The sequence below is a fragment of the Odontesthes bonariensis genome, chromosome 15 (assembly GCF_027942865.1).
Source record: "Odontesthes bonariensis isolate fOdoBon6 chromosome 15, fOdoBon6.hap1, whole genome shotgun sequence".
Lineage (NCBI taxonomy): Eukaryota > Metazoa > Chordata > Actinopteri > Atheriniformes > Atherinopsidae > Odontesthes > Odontesthes bonariensis.
In genome coordinates, this window is record NC_134520.1 from 32,430,624 (window position 1) to 32,451,766 (window position 21,143).

The following is a 21,143-nucleotide window of genomic DNA, read 5'->3' on the forward strand; positions in this document are numbered from 1 at the left end:
TATTTTCACTTAATCCGAAAAAGTGTGGAATGTTCGGAGCGCCACAAATAAGAAAATGAAGGAAATATAAAGGATAAATAGAGTAAATAGGTAAATAATTAACGTCATTTATTTGTTTTATTCATTTAATTTAGGCTTTTCCCTGCTTTGTGTGCTACTCTTTAAAAATTAAAGTATTGTTAGCATGTCTTGGCCTTAAACCTGCAACCTCAAGCCGACCAGACGATGACACTCCTACTATTCCTACCACAAGATCAGCTGTACCAGGATGTTTCTTAAAAAAAAACCTGTTCACAACAGGATGCAAGACAGTCTTATACAGAACATGCATGCATGCGTATTAGCTGTCCACGAGAACCACAACCAAATGCTACTTCCTCCGTTTATTGACTTTTAATAGTAGGCACAGCCTACAAGTTAGTTTCACAGACGTGTAATCATCTGGTTGCACGTTCAAGGCCAGATGCTGCCGGCTACATTTAAATTTACCGAGTAGAGAACAGAGTAAGGAAAAAGCTCAACTAGTTGACAAACAACAAATGCTAAGGTATAGAAAAATAAAACTGTTATTTCCTCATTCTCACAGATTTGTTCTCTGTTGTGGGACATCATTTTATAAAAAAAAAAAACTAACCTAAACTGGAATCCACAATATTTGCTTTTAGGATTTTGCACAGAACTGGGAAATATTTGATGTTCTGCATGACTGCTTTTAAGAACAAAAAAAACTGTATTTATTGAGTTATATTACAACAGTTTGAGCCTAACAGCAGGGATGTCCACGTCTGGTCCCCGAGGGCCGCTATCCTGCAGGTTTTAGATGTTTTAACACACCTGATTCAGATCAATGCATCTTTAGCATGCCTGTGCAGGACTTAACAATCTTTTGAAGGGATCCATTTCATCTGAATCAGGTGCATTGAAGCAGGGAAACATCTGAAACCTGCAGGACGAAAGGACCGACTTTGGACATCCCTGCCCTGCAGCCTCAGTTGGATATCAGTCTTTTAACAAATAGATGTTTTAAGATTCTTGGTATATTCCATGAGGACGTTATGCAGTGTTCATCCTCACATGACCTAATACCCACAGCCACTGTGGAGGCATTCAGGTGCGACTGAGTAGTGATTGTTTCCAGGATTTTTGACCAATGTAAAAAGAGCTATAAAGATTCAGGGTTGGTTATCAAAATCCTACACCTTAAATTTTAAGATTCAAAATGTGACAGTAAATCTTTTAAAGCTGAACAAAATGATTTGTTTAGACCTTAAATCGGGCTAAATTCGTTCACCATCTGCCCCTGACTTAACATTTACATCATTTACATCATTTTCACCTTTGATGGAGCGTTTGTCTGATCTCCATGGCAACAGATGCAGGAGGAGAAACAGATGGAGAGGAGGAAGAAGATTGCGGTGGAGTTGTCGGAGCTCGTGGTGTACTGCAGACCCGTCCCCTTCAATGAAGACAGTGAGGCTCAAACTTCTTTTGTTCGCCATGAAAAGAAAAAAGACCACGACTCACTTCCTGTTGGATTTGCTGTTGGCAGAGATCGGGACGGAGCGAGCGTGGTACCGGGACATGTCCTCCTTCCCGGAGACCAAGGCGGAGAAGTTTGCCACTCGCAGTCGAGGGAAGCGCTTCCTGCAGTACAACCGCCGCCAGCTGTCCAGGGTTTATCCCAGAGGACAGAGACTGGACTCCTCCAACTACGACCCGCTGCCCATGTGGCTCTGCGGCTCCCAGCTGGTTGCACTAAATTTCCAGACTCCAGGTCTGCGTGTGCATATGATCTGTAACATTTATACGGATGAAAGAAGGAAATAAATGCAAATGTCTTCTGTGCGTAGATAAACCCATGCAGCTGAACCAGGCCTTGTTCATGCTCGGAGGCGGCTGTGGCTTCGTTCCTCAGCCCGACGTCATGAGGGACGACGCCTTCGACCCTTTTGACAAAGACTCACTGCACATAGAGCCGATTACTGTCCAGCTACAGGTCAGATACAGTCATTTAATTAACAAGTGCTTCACATAAAATAAAAGCATTGCAGCAGGGAGTGTAAGAAGCATTAAAAATACATAAAAGAATATAAAGAGAAACAAATAAAATGATTTAAATTAATTTAAAAACAAACAACAGTCCAGATAAATTCAAAGATATCGTGCAGATTTCATGCATAGACACATGAGAACAGAAATGTCTTTAACCTGGATTTAAAAATCTCTCCATTTGGTGAAAGTTTAATCTCCACTGGCAGTTTGTTCCACTTGTTTGCAGCATAACAGCTAAATGCTGCTTCTCCATGTTTAGTCTGGACTCTGGACTGGACCAGCTGACCTGAGTCCTTGGATCTAAGAGCTCTGCTGGGTTTATATTCTCTGAACATAATCACAGATGTAAACCATCAGCAGGCTTTTAAAATCTATTCTGTGACTGACTGGAAGCCAGAGTAAAGATTTCAAAACTGGTGTGATGTGTTCAGATCTCTTAGTCCGGGTTAAAACTCCAGCAGCAGCGTTCTGGATGAGCTGCAGATGTTTAATGCTCTTTTTGGGAAGTCCAGTTAAAAGAGCGTTACAGTGATGGAGTCTACTGGAGATGAATTTAGGAGAAAGTTTGATCATAGAAGGAAATATAAAGCCCCTGAAAATCTTTAATGATGCCCTTTCTGACTCAACCAGGTGCTGGGTGCTCGCCATATGCCCAAGAACGGCCGCAGCATCGTCTGTCCCTTCGTGGAGGTGGAAATCTGTGGGGCTGATTATGACGGCTGCAAGTGCAAGACGGACGTCGTAGGTGAGATGAGACGGCTGCTGCGTGATGGACTTTCAGCTGTTTCAGTGAAATGGCAGCATGTTAAACGTCTCCTCTCCACCCTGCAGCTGATAACGGTCTGAATCCCGTGTGGGTGCAGAAGCAGTTTGTGTTTGACATCCACAACCCCACCTTCTCCTTCCTGCGCTTCACCGTCTACGAGGAGGACATGTTCAGTGATCCCAACTTCCTGGCACAGGCGACGTATCCGGTCCGTCTGCTGCGAACAGGTGAGCACACAGTTTAACCCCGCTCAAACAAAACATTAAAGGGATAGTTCGCCTCTTTTGACATGAAGCTGTATGATATCCCATATCAGCAATATCATTTATGAACATCTTCTTACCCCCTGCTGCGTCCTGTGAGCAGAGTTCCAGCCTCGTTTTGGTGTTGATGAAGGTAGTCCGGCTAGTTGGCTGGGGTTTAAAAAATAAAGCGTTTTGCTTCTCAAAACAATATGCGTTCAAAAGAGTAATACATTTGCATCACAAAATCGTTCTCCAGGAAAGTCAGACCTCACAATCGCTTGGCCCTATTTTCTCTCCCTTCGTATCACTGCCTGCTGTGTAGACCGTGCAGACCGAGCAGCAAACACCGTAACAGGTGCGGCTGTCGGCAGGCGGCTGAACGCATTGATATGAAGGGAGAGAGAAATAGCCGACAGGAGACTAACTTTAAAGCGTTCTCCTGTCTGCAGACGCTCAGATAATGTAGTGTCAGCTGTACAAATGATGCAAAAATAGGACAAAAACACACAATTTCTGAAACTAAACTTTAGGGAATTAGAAGTAAATATACAGAGAATTATAATATGAGTGTATTGATTTAAAAAAAATACATAAATTATACAGCTTTTAGGGTATAAAGCTTTTTTTCCTGATCTCAAACAGCAAAAAACGTGTTTTTTTTATTTTTTTTATTAATTTTTTTTTACATTTTCTCTCTGTGGATCAACAAAAAAAGATTTAAAGATTTCAAATGAAAAAACAGCTAAATTCTACAGGATAAAATAATTAATATGAATAGAAGAGGAACATTAATGTGCAGCTGAATTAAAAATCAGCTGCTGGAGTCCGACTGATGTTCGTTTCTGGGTCAGTTAACGATGAGTTCTGTCTCATTCTGTCCATTCCATCAGCTTTAAGGGTTCCTCCAGTCATTTTTCTATCTACAGATTTGAATTCTTTGGGTATTAACTCAACGTTATATCCCCTGTAATAGCTTCTTGTGCATTTATGTCATTCTATAATGATGTTGCTAATATGGGATGTCATACAGCTTCATGTCGAAAGAGGCGAACTATCCCTTTAAGACATATACTCAAACTGGTTTTTGTTTTTAATATTGCCATTCTATCCAAAATGTTTCTGTGTTTATTCTTGCTTTAGGCTACAGGAGTGTACCTCTGAAGAACAGCTACAGCGAGGAGCTGGAGCTGGCTGCACTTCTGGTTCATATTGAGATCGTCAACGCAAAGGTTCATTTTGTTTTCCCTCCTTACTTTTATTATTAATCTACTATCAATTCCACAAGAAACACTTGTGGAAAGTCTAGCTTTCTCCTAAACATCCATGTAAACACTCTGATCCACACTTACCTGTCTGACTGCTGGACTCTTCATCCACACTGCAACTACAGGAGGAAGACGACGAGAACTTGTACACATCCATCCAGCGGCTCCGGGACCGAACCAGTGAGCTGTCCACCCAGGTTTCTCTCCTGGAGAGGTCGGGCTCCGCAGACCTGAGCTACCAGCAGAGTTTGGAGGAACTCCGAGCGGCTCAGGACCAGCTGAGCGAGCTGGTGGAGGCCCGAAACCGCAGGTGACCGAACACGTGACACCTGCCAGGGCTGAAATCTCTGATGAATGTGCCATAAACAATAATTAACAACAAAAAAAAAACTATTTTCCAGGCTGATGGAGAAGAAGAGGAGGGAGAAGCTGAGGCAGCAGGTGGCAGCAAAGCGTAGCTAATCCTCCCCTCCACCAGAGAGCGCTAACCTGCAACACAAACGGTGCCTGACATGCTGTGCAGTTTTGGCCTCCACAGCAGCGACGTGCAATCCGAAATTTGTAACTGGAATATTAAAAAAAAACAAAAAAACAACAAACTTCCTTCTCAGTGAAGAGTGAAAAATTCATGCGGAAGCATCTCGTTGACTAAAGGCACTAAATTAAGCTATAAAAACAATCAGGACCGAAGGCTGAGACACAGTAAGGGCAAACCGGAGAGGCTGACACGGTTAAATATACAAATAAAATGTATTATTTTGGAGTTCCGGAATGTTTGAACGATATAAAAATGAATTAAAAACAGACATTTCCTACTGTTGTTGGACACGTGTGGATCAAACTACTTGTCAGTTCTGTAGGAGATGGTTTGGAGTTGTTTCGGTGGAATTTTACAATTTTTGTTGCAAATTGAGCCATAACAAAAACCTCTACAAATCTAAGGCAAATACTATCAACAATACTGGGGTCTTCATTTGTCCTCATTGGTGAATTATTATGTCAATTTTTCCACAATTCGACAAACAGCACCGCGATCAGCTGTGTTTTTATCTGACAAAATGAAAGTGAAAAAAATAGTGTAAATTACACGCGGAGTTCTTTAAATTTGCTTTTTACTGTGTTTCAGACTTTGGGAATTAAAACAGGATAAAAAAGGGAGAAGAAAACTCAGGTTACACAAATGTAAAGGGTGACAAAAATGTTGATAACTGGATGGACTGAGGGAGCTGTGGGCACACGTAGCAAAAGGAAAGTATCCTGTCTGTGCCTTTTGTTGTTGCGCTTTGTGGAGTTTCGTTACTCCTCAGGAGGTGACAGAAAACTGTCTGCTTTCTCTAAAACTGGAAAACTGAAGGACAAATGGCTCACACCACTACTCATGAAGGGGTATAAGACTGAAGTCTGCTCCTCCAAATCGAGACAAAGTCTTTTTTGGGTGATCACACGAACTCTGCCCCCAGGTGTCGGGGGGGGGGGGGTTTCCTGTCGCTTCACTTCCTGTTTTACCTGGAAGAGCACAAACTGTCCAACGAATCCTCAGCAAACCACACCAGAAGGTCTTTTAATTCTCCTTTCTAAGGGCTCTAAATCTATCCATACTACCTTCAGAGAGGCACGAGAACAGGGGGAGGAGACGAGTGCGCCCCCCCTGGATGTCACCTGCACAGGAGCTTCGGTGTGTTCACCTGCCAGACGCACACTTACAAGAAATAAGGGCTATCACAGAGAATAAACAAGCACTCTTTTCTACCCACCGGATCAGATTTCACACCTCACACCTGAACCACCTGACCAGAATCAGTTTCCATCGTCTGTCTCTAATCAACAGGTGTGGCTCAGCTGGTCCTGGATCTGCCAAAAAATACAGGTGTGATTCTACCCACTGCATGGCTTCATGTCTAACCCCCACCATGTCTAATTTCTCATCATGTATATAACTTCTTTTATTTATCAGGCAGGTGTAGATCCTGTTTCAGTAGATGAAAGAACATACTACAAGAATGATGACAGTCTCAGACTGAAGATACTGTAACTTTATGTAGGAATTAATATTGTGTACCTTGAGCTCCCTTTAAATGTCCCCATAGACACGACCTCTCTTTCCCCCAGCAGTACGCCACACTGTGTAGGGACTTCTATGCAAAGGCATCTTGGCCTACAGCCATTGTGTATTAGGCGATTTGACTCGAGTTGTGTTTTCTCCCTGTACCTATGCTAACTATCCAGTATTATTACTCTGCATTACAAATCTTCCTTTGCAAGTTTCCAGTTAATAAAGCTCTTTCATGTACTCCAGAGTGTGCACTTGTCTTTTTAGAAGCTGGTGAACGCTAACCGTCGGAGTGCAAAAATGATCAGCCTCCTTTAACGTGGTTAAAACTGCACATTTTATGTTACAATACCATTAATATAAAGTCAACAAAAGGAAGAGCTTTTGTCTTTTCCTTGTTCAGAGTTGCTCTGACTTTGATCCTGAATCACTCTGAAGCTCAGACTGCTAGATAGAAGTTTCCAAGCAGAGTTAGGAGCTGTCTGGGAGGATTTTTACAATTCCGATTAAAACGGGCTGAGATCATTCAGCTTCAGACAGCTTTTAGTGTTCAGAAAGCCCCTGCCTGATTTAAAGATCAGCTGAACAGCTAAAAGCAGCAGGTTTCTGCTACATTTCTGTCCAGGACTTTTCATCCTACATGACAGGACAACTGGACCGATATTCAGTTTGACCTGCATGGTTCTCCCTCAGAATGGAGCCCGACAACCAGTTTCATCTTGTAAAACCCAACATGGAATAACAAAGCTCCCAAAAGTGTAGTTTCACCTGTACAAAGTCCACCTCAGAGATGAGACATTAAGTACAGAAAAAATACAACACAGAGGATTAAACATCAAACTGGGCGGGGTCAGTGGTACATTTGTGAAGTATTCACCTCTTTCTCTCTGCCGTTCATGTGAGAGTTCTGCAGGAACCTCTCCAGCATCCGTCCGACAAGAATCCTCAAATTAAAAAACGGCTGGTTTTACCGAAGGGTTTCTACGTTTAAAATTTAAAAAAGAGGCAATGACTTCCCTACGAGACGTGAATCCCAGAGTGAGAGCGATCAGAGTCTCCACACAAAGTGCTCTGCTGAGTCTGTCTGAGCACATCACACAGGTAAGTCATCTCAGCTTCAATTACAGGGACACGAATACGACTTCTGCAGGTAACACACATTAAAGAACCAATAAGCACAAGTTAATGCCCACTTTTTTTGCAGTTTAGCCCGGGAAAGAGCCCTCGTTTTACAAGACATTTAAAATCATTACTCTCAATTATTTGCCTGACAATCGACACGTTTAATAATCGGGACAGACTAACTTCACTGGAAAAAATGCCCCTCCAAAAATAAGTAAAAAAACAACAAATACAAGACGTTTTTGCTTGAAATAAGCAAAGAAATCTGCCAATGGAACTAGTGAAAATCGGCTTGTCAAGATTTCTTGAAATAAGATGTGATATTTGGGACTTTTTTTTTTTTTTTGAACTTCTTTTTATTTTCATTTATAAATTGCAGTCATACATTACATTAAATCCACAGCACAGGACAAAACAGAGCAGGTATATCCACAGGTATAAGTGTCTTTCAGGTATTCTCAGTCTCTTGGTTGCTGGTCTTGCTTATGATTGACTTCCAGTCAGTGTTTCAATAGAGATTGAGTCACAACTCACAACATAAAAATACTCCATAGATGACAACATTCCACAAATTCAAACCAGTATTCTCAGAGGTTAGTTATTCATATGAAAACCAAAAATAAAAAATTAAATGAAATACAATAAAATAACAGTATGGAATATAAAAGTAAAAATAGAAAGGAATATTAATGATTGTTAAATGAAAATGTAGGGCAATTCTTGTCCATTTCCATATAAAAGCCTCTGTTTTTAAGTGTAAAAATGCTGTCAAATTCTCTATATTATAAACCTCTTGGATTCTGTCTTTCCATTGTGCAACTGTTGGGGGTCGTGGCTGCAACCATGAGGCTGTAATAACTTTATTAGCAATCAAGAGAAGTGTTCGTAATAAATCTGTGTCATCATTTTCCTCAAGACCATCTGGTAGTACCCCTAGAATAAAATATGGTGGTTCTAGTGGTAAGTCTATTAATAAGCATTTCTTTATTTCTTTTTGTACATTTTGCCAGTAACCTGAGAGAATCGGGCAATCCCAAAAAATATGTGTATGGTCCCCCACCATACCACATCCCCTCCAACACTGCCCTGAGGTATTGCTCCATTTTGATATAATTTGTGGGGTCCTGAAGTACCTCATTCTAATCTTCCATCCAAACTCTCTCCAGTTGGGACTGCTGGTTAATTTATGTCCACGTTTGCAAGAATTTTCCCATTGTTCATCAGAAATTATGACGTTCATTTCTAATTCCCATTTTTCTTTAATGTCCATACTATTATCTTTCAAACCTTCTTGCAGTATATTATAGATATGTGATATGAACTTGGTCTTTATTGTGCCTTGAATAGTAGCAATAAAGAAATGTTCTAATTTAGATGCTGGGTTACAAAGGCTTTCCCATTCTTGGTGTTTGTGTAAGTAATGTCGTATTTGTAGATATCTGAAGAAATCCTGTTGAGGCAAATCAAATTTGTTTCTTAAATCTTCAAATGTTTTTACAGTGTGTCCCTCAAACAGCTGATCCAAAATAACTAAACCTGCCTTCTCCCATCTTTTAAAGCACCCATCAAGACCCGCTGGCACAAAGTCCACATTACTGGCAATCCTTACAGCCCTGGATATGGTCATAGGAAGATGTAATTTTTTCCTCACAATAGACCATATTCTAAGAGTGTTTTTAATCCATATATTATCTATCTTCTCCTTCCCCCATTGATTCTGACTTAAGAGTGAAATTGAATCTAATGAACCATTAGGACAATCACCTTGTTCCATGTCTACCCATATTGTGTCAGTGTCTCTTGATAGCCAAGCAGCCATGGACCTAATCTGGGCTGCCCAATAGTACTTTCTTAGGTTTGGGAGATCAAGCCCTCCATCCGCTTTTGAACATAACAGCCTTTTAAATTTGAATCTGGGTGGTTTATTTTGCCATATAAACCTTGACAACCATTTATCTATTGTGTTGAAGGTTGAAGTTGAGACATATATTGGTAGTGACTGAAAGAGAAAGAGTAGTCTGGGTAGAATTCATTCGTATCGTCTCTATTCGCCCTATAAGAGAGAGTGGTAGGATTTCCCATCTTGAAAGGTCAGCTTTTATTTGGCCCATCAGTTTACCAGTTAAGTTTAAATAGATTAGTTACATCTGTTGTTATCATAATACCCAAGTATCTAAAGCTTTGCGACCAGCGGCAGTCAAGTTTACCTGATAGTTCTGCTGGCCAGCTTCCATTTAAAGGATAAGACCGGTTTTTTGACATTGGGCCCTTGATTTCACATTATAACATGATGTTCTACTCACCCCTGCTTGTTGTTGAACATTTGGAGCTGTTCCGAAGATATTCGAGAGGCGTCTGGCTGCTCTCTTGAGATATTCGGCCATGAAACGGTTTCCTATGGGCAAGCTTATACAGGCACAAACTATGCTGTTTATAATTTATTAATTACTCTACACTAGCACTGATAACGTGGAGGTGCGTCGCTTACTTAAAAAAATCCGGGTTATTGTAATTTTGATATTTTTGTCGTAAAGTGGGTGTTACTGACGTCCTCGTGGTGCTACTACCACAGACAGCCCACAGACCTGCTGCCTATTTATTCATTCGGCTAAAATTCAAAATTAGTAACCCGGATTTTTTTTAAGTAAGCGACGCACCTCCACGTTATCAGTGCTAGTGTAGAGTAATTAATAAATTATAAACAGCATAGTTTGTGCCTGTATAAGCTTGCCCATAGGAAACCGTTTCATGGCCGAATATCTCAAGAGAGCAGCCAGACGCCTCGCGAATATCTTCGGAACAGCTCCAAATGTTAAACAACAAGCAGGGGTGAGTAGAACATCATGCTATAATGTGAAATCAAGGGCCCAATGTCAAAAAAACGGTCTTATCCTTTAACATCATTGCTTCTGATTTTGATTGATTAACCTGATATCCAGAGAGTTGTCCGTATCTTTTTAATGTATCCATTAGAGAAGGAATGGAAGTGATTGGGTCGCTAATATAGGCCAATAGATCATCTGCAAAGAGTGACATCTTGTGTTCTTTTTTAGTCATGTCGCTAATGCCTTTTATATCTATATTTTGGCGTATAGAAGCTGCCAGTGGTTCAATATTTATGGCAAAGAGCAGGGGGCTGAGGCAATCACCTTGCCTCACCCCTCTCTGTATGTTAAAAAACTCTGAGCAGCAACCATTAACCCTCACACGTGCCTTTGGATTTTTATAAATTACTCTAATCCAGTCTACAAATTGCGAGTGGAATCCCATCACAGACAAGGTTTTGTATAAAAAATTCCAGTGTACAGTATCAAAAGCATTTCGAGCATCAAAACTAATTAACATAGATGTCTTTTTTTGTTTTTTAGCACAGCTAATAATGTTTAGGGTTCTTCTGATGTTGTTTGCTCCCTGTCTTTTTGGTATGAACCCTGTTTGGTCCACATTAATTAGGTTTGTAATGTGTTTTTGAATTCTATGTGTTAAAATACTGGTTAGCAGTTTCTGATCATTACAAATCAAACTAATTGGCCTATATCCCTCACATTGTGTTGGATCCTTTCCCTCTTTATGAATCACTGATATTATTGCCTGTGACCATGTTTCAGGGGGGTTATCTTGAGATAGAGAGTATCTAAACACCTTTGTTAGTATTGGAGTAAGATCATTGACAAAACATTTGTAGAATTCCCCTGATAGTCCGTCCACGCCTGGGGATTTACTGTTTTTCAGTCTTTTAATTGCATCTCTTATTTTCGTTTCAGTGATTGCTGATATCATTTCCCTCACTATCAGAAGCTTCTTCCGATAGTGAGGGAATATCTAAGCTAGCAAGAAAGGTCTCAATATCGTCTGATGCTGGATTTGGTTTCATCTCATTATACAAATTTTGATAGAATGATGCAAAGGCATTTGCTACATCTTTAGGGTGGGACACTGTTTTCCCTACAGTAGGATGGGTAACCTTTGAGACAGTGCGATCAGCCTGAGCTTTACGAAGTTGGAAAGCTAGGAGACGGCTAGCTCTATTTCCTGATTCATAATATTTTTGTTTGGAGAATCTCAATGCTCCCTCTGCTTTATAAGACAAGAGCTTGTCCAAGGACTTTCTTACTCCTTTTAATTCTGATAAGATGCCACGTGATCCTGTGTTCCTGTGTTGTATTTCCAATTGTTTTATTTTATTTTCTAGTTTCAATTGCTCCTCCTGTCTTTGCCTCTTTAATCTTGATGATATTTGAATAAATTTCCCTCTTATGACAGCTTTTGCTCCTTCCCATAAAATAGAGGGGTTAACCTCACCATTGTCATTTATTTCAACATATTCTTTTAGGTGTTGTTTTATCTCTTTTACTATCTCTGCATTATTCAGTACTGATACATTAAGGCGCCAATATTTGAAATAGGAATGAGCAACAAAATTTATTTTCAATATCACAGGAGCATGATCGCTCGGGGTTATTGGTTCTATATGACAATCTATAACTCTATATAGATCTTGTTGAGGGAGGCAGAAAAAGTCAATCCTGGAGTAACTGTTATGAACAGAGGAGAAGAAACTGAAATCTTTCCCTTTCGGGTTTTTGGCTCTCCATGGGTCCTTTAGTCCCAGTTCTGTAAACATATTATTTAAAGTCTGTGTCTTTTTGTTATTCACCTCCTTGTCGGCTGGTGTCTTGTCTAATCTCCCATTTTGGACAGCATTAAAATCCCCACCTATTATCAGCAACCCCTTCGTGTTATCTGCAACAATATTGGAAATTTCCCTAAAAAAAGCATTGTCATATTCATTGGGGGCATATATATTCAGAATGGATATCTCAGCACCTCCCACTTTCCCAATTACCAAAACATATCTCCCCATTTTATCCGTTACCACTTTCTCAGTACAGAAAGGCAGATTTTTACTTATTAGGATGGCCACACCTCTCTTTTTACCATTTGAAGCACTGTACACCAAATTCACCCATTCTCTTCTTAATTTTGTATGTTCACTCTCTGTTAAGTGTGTTTCTTGCAATAATGCAATGGAACATTGCATCTTTTTCACTTGAGACATATTTTTTTTTCCATTTGATAGGATGATTCAGCCCATGGACATTGTAGGTCACCAAAGTTAGTTTATCCGTGTGGATATATAAAGCACTTCAATTTGAACATCAAGGACATTTTTCCACACGTAGAACTGTATCTGTAAGACTTATGCTGCACGACTGCATGGTAAGAAGTTACTATCATCTCAAACTTAAAAGATGAACAAAAAATAACAAGAAATCTGACTTCCAAAAACATGTCTGAATTGACAAACATAAAATCAGTCACAACAAAAAAGGAGAGTTGTGGCGGTCTCTCCATGAACATACACCTAGTGTAATTGCAAATAGGCATCAAATTGCCTTTGCTAAAGCCTCTCAGAAAAGGAAAAAAAAAAAAAAAACGTGGGAGGAGAAGGGGGTATGAGTGGGGAAAGGCTAGAGTAGCCTCTCTAACTAAGTAGCTCTTCACTCGAGGAGAACATTTAATTAACCTTAAAATTCAATATCTTGCCAAAACTCTTTTTAAAAGGTAAACTTAAAAGTGCCATAATGTTCTACTACTCACAGTTCACCATTATATGATGTTAGTTATTATTCGTTGGTCGCTCATAGAAAACTCTTCAGGTCCGCACTTGTCATTGGTGGGTTCGCCTGTTTTCTCGTTTTGTTCTTCGTGGATGCCTGCGCCCAGCTGTTTCTTAGAAGTTCCGCCTGAAGCTTTTCCCGTTCATCAACATGTACATGGACGCCCAATTCTGCCAGTACTGTTGTGGCGTCAGCAAGGGTCGGGAAGATCTTTACTCCGGAATCTAGATGAATTTTCAATTTCGCAGGATAGGGTGACTGTGCTTTTATATTCTTCTCCTTCAGCTGTTTAATCACGTCTCTGACGTCCTTGCGCTTTTTCTGCACCTCAGTTGTATAATCCTGGTCGAAGAATATCTTATCCATCATGTGTCACCCCGATATTTGGGACTTTTGAGTTAAAAGTGATCTTGAAATTAGCTTAAAAACCTCTTCAAATGAAAGAAAAAGCTTGTTTCATGTGAAATATGACTCAAAACAATTTGTTTTCAAGACTTTTTCATTTAACAAGATATTCCAGATGTATTGTATTAAAACAAGTCCCTATATCTGGCTGAAATAGTGCTTGTTAGGCAGTTGTGTCTGATATTAAGTGCAATGAGATACTCAATGAGACAAATATACTTGTTAAGATTTAGATTTTTTCCAGTGTTGGAGACGGTTGTTCTTTTGTTGTGACAAGGAACAGAATTTATTTTATAAATATCCCAAATCAGCAGTGACACATGCAGGTCTACAAAGCCCATAAAGTCCCCACCAAATGTGGTTATCACCCAAAGAAGACGCTGCCGATGAGAGTCCTGAAACATCTCTTTGCAGTCTCATTTTTCTTCTGTTGCTCGTCTGCGTCACCATCTAAAACATCTGCGTAATGCCACCTTTGTGGTCAGTTTAGCACAACTCAAAGGAAGGCTGAAGGGCTCCTTATCGAGCAGTGGTCTTCTTTCGATAAGAAGTTTGCTGGTTTCCAGTGCCCGGTTCATATATCCAAGTGTAAAATGGGCAGGGTGCTGAGCCCCATGTTATACCCCAATATGTTCCTCAGTTGTAAATCACTTTGGATAAAGAGTGCCTGATACATTTGATCTTGATATGATGTTGTGGTTATGTTATGAGGAAGGCCTTAAAGAGATTTTTTTTTTACACCAAACAGTGTATTCAAACATCTTTTTTGTCATTATTTTCTAAATGGTACAAAGACTGAACTGATGGTGTTTTTTCTAGTCGAGTTGACCACTCAAAGTGCTTCTACAATGCAAGCCAGCTTCATTATGATGCCACAGTGTGTAAACATGCGTTTCTGTCAGGAAAAAGTGTCATTTGACAGAGAACTGAATGCTGATTGAACCCTTTTCCAATGCACTTTAAACCCAGATGTAAGCATGCGTTAGCTGCTTTATTTGTCTATGTTTTTAAACCGGTTTCATGGATCTTCATTAGGTCCCAGACTGTATTAACACATATTCTCCTGCAGGGTGCACAACAACCCTTTAAGGAAGTGATTGATGTCAGCTCAGGTGATTCCCACAGAGCAGGAATGAAACCCCTCTCATTTGTCAGACAGGTCAGTTACAGGTTGTGCTTTTAAGTTACTTCTGGAATACTTTAGCTGCCTCTGTTCAATTATTCACATCAATTCTGTAAGGCACTGTCATGGTCTACCTATTGCAATTATTCCTTGTATGCAATAATAATAACACAAATCTTTTGACGCTTAAAATATTTAATGTTATCTGTTTTCTTTACACATGTCTCCTCTGAACCCAACCCGCTTTCTCAGGTCCTGGCGGTGTGTTTGCACCCTCAGCTGCTGAAAGATGAGGGTCTTCCTCTGGATGTCAGGCTAAGAGCTCAGAGGTTCCTTCTGGCCTGTGACGGTGAAAGTTTGGGTGAGAATTTGGAGAAAAAAATGCTTTTTTTTCTGAACAACGTGCAGGACTGTTTATCCAGATATGTAGAGAAATGATGATGCCTTATAAACTGATCTGCAGGCTCCTACACCGCCTCCTCTGGGCTGCTTTGTGTCAGACAAAACGCCGCCGAGTTCATCACGAAACGAGACGCTGGAGTTCCTGCATACAGCAAGAACATCTTCATCTCAGCAGGGGCTCAAAGAGCTCTGATGGTACGGATATAAACACACAATCAATATTAGTTCATCATATTTACAATATGAATTATTATTGGGGTGGCGTAGTCCGTAGTGGGTTGTGCAGGCGCCCCGAGTCCTGCATCGGACGGCCCTTTACTGCATGTCACCCCCCCTCTCTGCCCCCTGCTTCCCGTCTCTCTCTTCAACTACCCTGCCCATTAAAGGCATATAAAGCCTCAAAAAGTATATATATATATAAAAAAAACAATATGAATTATTAGGCCTCTAATCAAGCTAAAAGCTGTAATCTGAAACATTGTGATGATGGTGCAAAAATCTAAAAATTCAAGCAGGTTGTTAACGAGATTGTAGCTCAATCTTGGCTAATGTACCACTGACCCCGTTTGATGTTTAATCCTCTGTGTTGTATTTTTTCTGTACTTAATGTCTCATCTCTGAGGTGGACTTTGTACAGGTGAAACTTCACTTGTAGACTCGGTTCCAACTATTTTGGGAGCATTGTTATTCCATGTTGGGTTTTACAAGATGAAACTGGTTGTAGGGCTCCATTCTGATGGAGAACCATGCAGGTCATACTGAATATCGGCCCAGTTGTCCTGTCATGTAGGATGAAAAGTCTTAGATGATGCATTCATGTATGGTTGAGCTTGGACAGTGTAATGGCAGCACACCACAACTCTTCTGAGATTCTTCCCAATTTCAGTGACTGGAACTGTCTTCAACTTTAAAAATCGTCTGAAAAATTGTGTACTATATGGAAAGCTTTAGTCTACCAAGTATTAAGACGCTTAGCTGCAGGTTTTGAAGATAAAGGAAGGTAGTGAAAATAGTGAAGGAAGTGTCAGATGAGGCAGTAAAGTCCAGTCAGTGGATTTGGATTAGAAGAAGCAATAGCAGCTGGGGCCCCAGCAGGGGGAGCACTTAGGGTAAACACACTTTGAAGAAGCAAAGAAGAAACTCAAGATATTTAAGTGGAGGGTGTGGCCCATGTAAGCCTTTTGAAACCAGGCGGCCATTTTGGGTGAGTTGGCTTGCATGGCTTTGTGTTTGCTGGTATTGTTAGTGATTGTAGGACTGTTTAGGTGTGTCTTGTCCTGCCTCCACCACTGGCACCCTCTATACTTTCATTACCCCCTACCCGAACCAGGGTTTGAATCCCAATCCTACTTCTCTTTACCTCTTCTATTTCTACCCCCTACCCGAACCAGGGTTTGTATCCCCACCCCGCTTTGACTGGTGTGCAGTTGGTGAGAGGCTGGGGTAGCTTGTGGTTGTGGAAAGAAAAGATGGTTGTTGTGGTGTGAGGAGCAGTGATGGCTGGCATTAGGGGAGTGACTCTGGGACGCCAGTGATCATTGTCTAGCCTCCTGGAGGTGTCGTGGGCCCAACTAGACGAAACACTGATGAAAGGAGGCTCCCACCTGATGACCCCAATGATAAGTTGGTCAGCACTGCTCACTGATCTATGTAGGGATTATAGGGAATTATTCACTGAGTCCATTTTTATTTGTTTTTTCTTTAGCACAAGTTTCTTGTGTTTATCTTAAATAGTCTGACGTGTAAATCAGAAGGACTGAGAGTTTTGATAGAAAGAAAACAATTTGCACAAATATTTTGGGGATTTCCAGAACAGTTAAAAGAGCGTCCAGATTCAAGGGTCAGTCAGATCTAACCTGAATAGCTGTCAAAAACATACATGAAAGTGTGTGTTAATCATGCATTTAAGTCATTTTTATTTGGAGGTAAAAGCTTAAGTAGACTTGAGGCAACTCAGTATCAACAGGGCGATTGGATTTTTTCCATTTAATCATTTCATTATCATCATCAAAATCTGAAAATAAGGTTGGAATAAACCAAAGAGATTCTTTCAGTACAAATTAGAGACTGAAGATTGGATTCTTGTGCTCAGGTGGTTGTGAAGCTGTTGTCCAGTGGGGAGGGGCAGGGTCGGACAGGTGTGTTGACCCCCCTGCCCTGCCCACACACGCTGCCAATGCTGCTGGATGAGGCCGGGGTGATGGCGGTGCCATACCGGTTGATAGAGGAGCGAGGGTGGGCCTTAGACCTGAACGAGCTGCACCTAGCTATTCAGTCCTCGAGAGGGTGCTGTGAGCCCAGAGCCATTTATATCAGCAACCCAGGAAACCCAACAGGTACACGAACACAACAGCCAAAATAAGGACACCTTGTTGCCGTCACTAACGCTGCTGTTTGTGACTTTAGGGCATGTGCAGGACAGGAAGTCCATCCAGGATGTGATTCAGTTTGCAGCAGCTGAGAGGCTGTTACTGTTGGTCGATGAGGTGAACACAAACCGTCTCCTCAGACTGGCCTTTAATTCAGAATCCGTATCCACGACTTCTTCTCTGCTCTCCAGGTGTATCAGGACAGTGTGCACGGAGAGAACCGAGAGTTCATTTCCTATAAGAAGGTTCTGTTTGAGATGGACGAAGAGTTCGGAGAGACTGTGGAGCTGGTCTCCTTCCACTCTTTATCCTGCGCCACAGCGGCCGAGTGAGTTCTGTCTCTTCTACTCAACCACAGCTTCAGTGTATTTTCCCATGTGGAGCTTCATCTGTTCGATCCACCAATAATCCCACTGCCAGTCACCAATCACAGCAGCACGAGCTGAAAATCGGCCAACTCTGTTCACCATTCGACTGATCTGTGCATCCTTGAATTTTCTAAAATGATGACAGCAATGAAGAAAATGTCCTGCTGCAAAAGCAACCAGACATGACTTCATTTTTGATTTATTATAAGCTTAAGATAATCATCAGCACCATTTGCAGCTTTGAAAACTAATCCTTGGAGCCCTGACATCTGTGTCCAGGTGTGGTCTGAGAGCAGGGTATATGGAAACTGTCAACATGGACCCAGAGGTCATGCACTTTGTTGATACCATGCTGTGCACTGATATCAGTACTCCAGTCACAGGACAGCTCGCTCTGGATCTCGTGCTCAACCCCCCCAAACCTGGAGACCCCTCGTATGACACACACACTCAGGTGAGAACACAACGAAACCCTTCAAGAGCAGCTGACGTAGTTTCACATTTCTAACCGTCGACTGTCTGTTGTTGTGCTCACTGAAGGAGACACTCCTCACTCGGACCACTCTGTTCCACAACGCTCAGCGGGCTCTGGAGCTCCTGAACAATCTACCAGGGATGAGCTGTCAGCCGGCAATGGGGGGAATCTACCTTTACCCCCGTCTGGATCTGACAGCTGAGATCAGAGAGCAGGCCGAGGTTTGGATAGTTAGAGTACACAGACCTGTACAACATCTATGTAAAAACTGCCACTTAAAAAGGGACCCCACCAAAGTGTTTGCATGCTTTGGCCATTACGTGTTCAAATATTCCACATGTAGTGGCTTTGATCCTCCATAATTTTCTTTGCTCTTTATGGCATCAAAGTTATAACTTTTGGAACAAATGAAATCATCAGGTTGCAGTCATATGAGCTAAGCTGAAAGCAAACTACAGAAATTAGTAGCTTGTTTCTGCAGAGGCTTTTTCTGCCTGATTTAGCACAGTTCTCTTGATCTAATGTTTGATAAGATTCCCCTTAGATTTCACAGAACTGTGGCCAAAACTAAAGAACTAGCATTTCATGTTAGCAGGGCCATTGTTGTCATAAAATTCAGAGGGTTTTGGTTCATATTTTCACTAAATGCAAAATAACAAACGGGCGGAGTCTGTATTTTTTTTCACGAGTAAAGATTGTGCAGACGCCTGCTTCCCTAAATCAGGAGGCTATGAAGGAGAGGAATTGTGTATAAAGTCTTTAAGTTATTTTGTTTATGAGTTACATTTCTGTTTTTAGATACTCGGGGTGGAAGCAGATGTTTTGTACTGTCAGAAGTTACTGGAAGAGGAGGGTTTGTTAGTAGGTGCAGGTCAGCAGGGTGGACCAACTGGCAGCCATCATCTCAGGTGAAAGACAAGAAGTCTCATTCCGAGTCTGACGTAATGTTGTCTTTTGTCACGAGGCGACTCTTTATTTGCTTTCTCCCCTGAAGGTTAAGTGTTCTTGTTCCTCCTGACACGCTGGAGATGGTCCTGTCTCGCCTCTGTTCCTTCCACATTCGCCTGATGAACACTGACGTCGGCAGAAGTTTGACGGACAAAGACAAGAAGGAAAATCTTCATCAACTCCAGTGTTGATCAGATAGACGACATCTGACAGACATGTTTAAAGCAAGCTCCATTTCATGTTAGCTTTGCTCACTTCAAATGAATGTGAAACAAGGTTTGTTGTAGCAGCTTTTACTGTAGGAGAATGAGAGATCCAACTCTTTGAGGGATTCCATCTTTCAGGAGCTCCTTCTGCCTCCACCCTTCAAGTGTCCCCTTTCATTCAGTTCAGCTCATCTGTGGACTCACACAGAAATCTAATTTGATTTGTTCCAGGCAGCTTGTTTCTTTGGCTTTCAGTCCCACTGAAAACATTTGACTTATGTTGTTTGCCTATTCTGTTGTTCTCCTGATTGTTTGTTCCTTTGTTAAGCCACTTAACTCTGACCGATGAATCATTCAAGCAGAAAAAAGGCACCAAACTAAAGAGATGAACAGTTTTATGTGGTGGATGACCACAGATACTTTTGAGTTCACATGGGCATCAGTCTTTCAGAAAATCTGAAAACTGCCACTAAGAAGAAAGAAGATCTACTTGTCACTTACAAATATGACACTGAAGAGAACAACAAATTAAAGCTGATTCTTAAGAAAAGAATAGAGGAGCTGATACCATTTGAAAAGGAAGCCATCAAAGCTAGGTCTACAATAACCCGACTTGAACAAGAATTACGTGAGTCTTTGTCAACTTTCACAGTAACCGTAGAGGAAATGAAGCTGAAGAATAAAGAGGCTGTGCTAAGACTGAAAGAATTGAACACTGAAAAGTACAAACAAGCAGAGGAAGTCTCTGAAATGACCATAAAATCACTTAAATAGAAGGCAGAAAAAGACAAGGAGACAAAACAGAACTATGAAAAATAAATAAAAAGACTGAATGAGACTGAAAACAAAATGAAGGTCAAAAATGTAGAGAACCTGATGGCAGCGCAAAACCAAGTCATGGAAAAAGAACGGGTTGAAAACAGTTATGCCACAGCCAAGAGCAAAGAAATAATCAATGAATTGGAATACAAAATAGAAGAAATTAAAAAAGAAATCAATGATTTAAGAGCGAATGATCTCTCTTCGACAGTGGCCAAGTTACAATGCAGAAACTCAGAGTTGATCACTGGAGTCAAAAACCAAAAACAGGAGATTACTGCTCAAAACAAAACTATCGATAACCTGTTAAAAGACAAAAAGTAGAAATTGCTTTTTTGAATTATAGTGAGATGCTAAACACACTGAAGCCTCAGGCAGCTCTTTAAATAAGCATGATGATAATACATAATTCAGTAGTGAAGGAATTATCACTAGTATCCCAAAACACTGAAAGGGAGCAGGCTAACAGGAAGGTAACTGGCACCACCGAGACACGGCAGGAGCCTGGTGTAAATGGAAAATATTCAACCAGTCCTCCCTGGAACTCCCTTGGTGCTAAGCCAAAACACTACAAATCGCCTCCCTCAGAAGTGGGAAGACGGTTATCAGGCAGAACCCAACACCTGGAGACCCACAATGACTCCGAGTGGCCTGCACTATCACACAGGAATGTCTCTACCCCGATACCAAAGAAAAAGCAACGATGGACCGAGACCACCACCAAAACCAGGAGCAAATTGCCACAAGACAACAAGACTTTATGGACCTGGTAAACAAAGTTCGATGCACAAGTACAGAGGTGTTTTTCAGTGGACCTCTACCAACAGTTTGGAAAGGAGATGAGAGATTCAGCAGACTGATGATGCTAAACAGATGGCTCAAAGACATGTGTGCTGCTCATTCAATG

At 41.1% G+C, this 21,143-nt stretch overlaps 2 protein-coding genes across 3 annotated transcripts in view; both read left to right on the forward strand.

Moving 5' to 3' along the window:
- Nucleotides 1-6,618, forward strand: part of LOC142400788 (1-phosphatidylinositol 4,5-bisphosphate phosphodiesterase gamma-1-like) — a 50,914-nt gene extending 44,296 nt beyond the window's left edge. For both annotated transcript variants that reach the window (XM_075485997.1, XM_075485998.1), the window contains 8 exons: nt 1,374-1,470; nt 1,550-1,774; nt 1,851-1,996; nt 2,683-2,797; nt 2,884-3,045; nt 4,204-4,292; nt 4,454-4,638; nt 4,730-6,618. In XM_075485997.1, coding sequence (XP_075342112.1) covers nt 1,374-1,470; nt 1,550-1,774; nt 1,851-1,996; nt 2,683-2,797; nt 2,884-3,045; nt 4,204-4,292; nt 4,454-4,638; nt 4,730-4,790 — 1,080 coding nt within the window. In that variant the 3' untranslated portion in view covers nt 4,791-6,618. The remainder of the gene's footprint in view (nt 1-1,373; nt 1,471-1,549; nt 1,775-1,850; nt 1,997-2,682; nt 2,798-2,883; nt 3,046-4,203; nt 4,293-4,453; nt 4,639-4,729) is intronic.
- Nucleotides 6,619-7,386: 768 nt separating this feature from the next.
- Nucleotides 7,387-18,296, forward strand: gptl (glutamic--pyruvic transaminase-like). The gene is made up of 8 exons (XM_075484554.1): nt 7,387-7,479; nt 14,596-14,685; nt 14,902-15,010; nt 15,113-15,246; nt 17,144-17,387; nt 17,458-17,537; nt 17,612-17,748; nt 18,068-18,296. The coding sequence occupies exons 1-8, from the start codon at nt 7,387-7,389 to the stop codon at nt 18,294-18,296; spliced, it is 1,116 nt and encodes a 371-aa protein (XP_075340669.1).
- Nucleotides 18,297-21,143: the final 2,847 nt, after the last annotated feature.

Coding starts and splice junctions, on each gene's coding strand:
- gptl (XM_075484554.1), top strand. CDS start 7,387: ATGACTTCCCTACGAGACGTGAATCCCAGAGTGAGAGCGATCAGAGTC. Junction 14,686..14,901: donor CCCTCTCATTTGTCAGACAG/GTCAGTTACAGG, acceptor CCGCTTTCTCAG/GTCCTGGCGGTGTGTTTGCA. Junction 17,749..18,067: donor TCCTGCGCCACAGCGGCCGA/GTGAGTTCTGTC, acceptor ATCTGTGTCCAG/GTGTGGTCTGAGAGCAGGGT.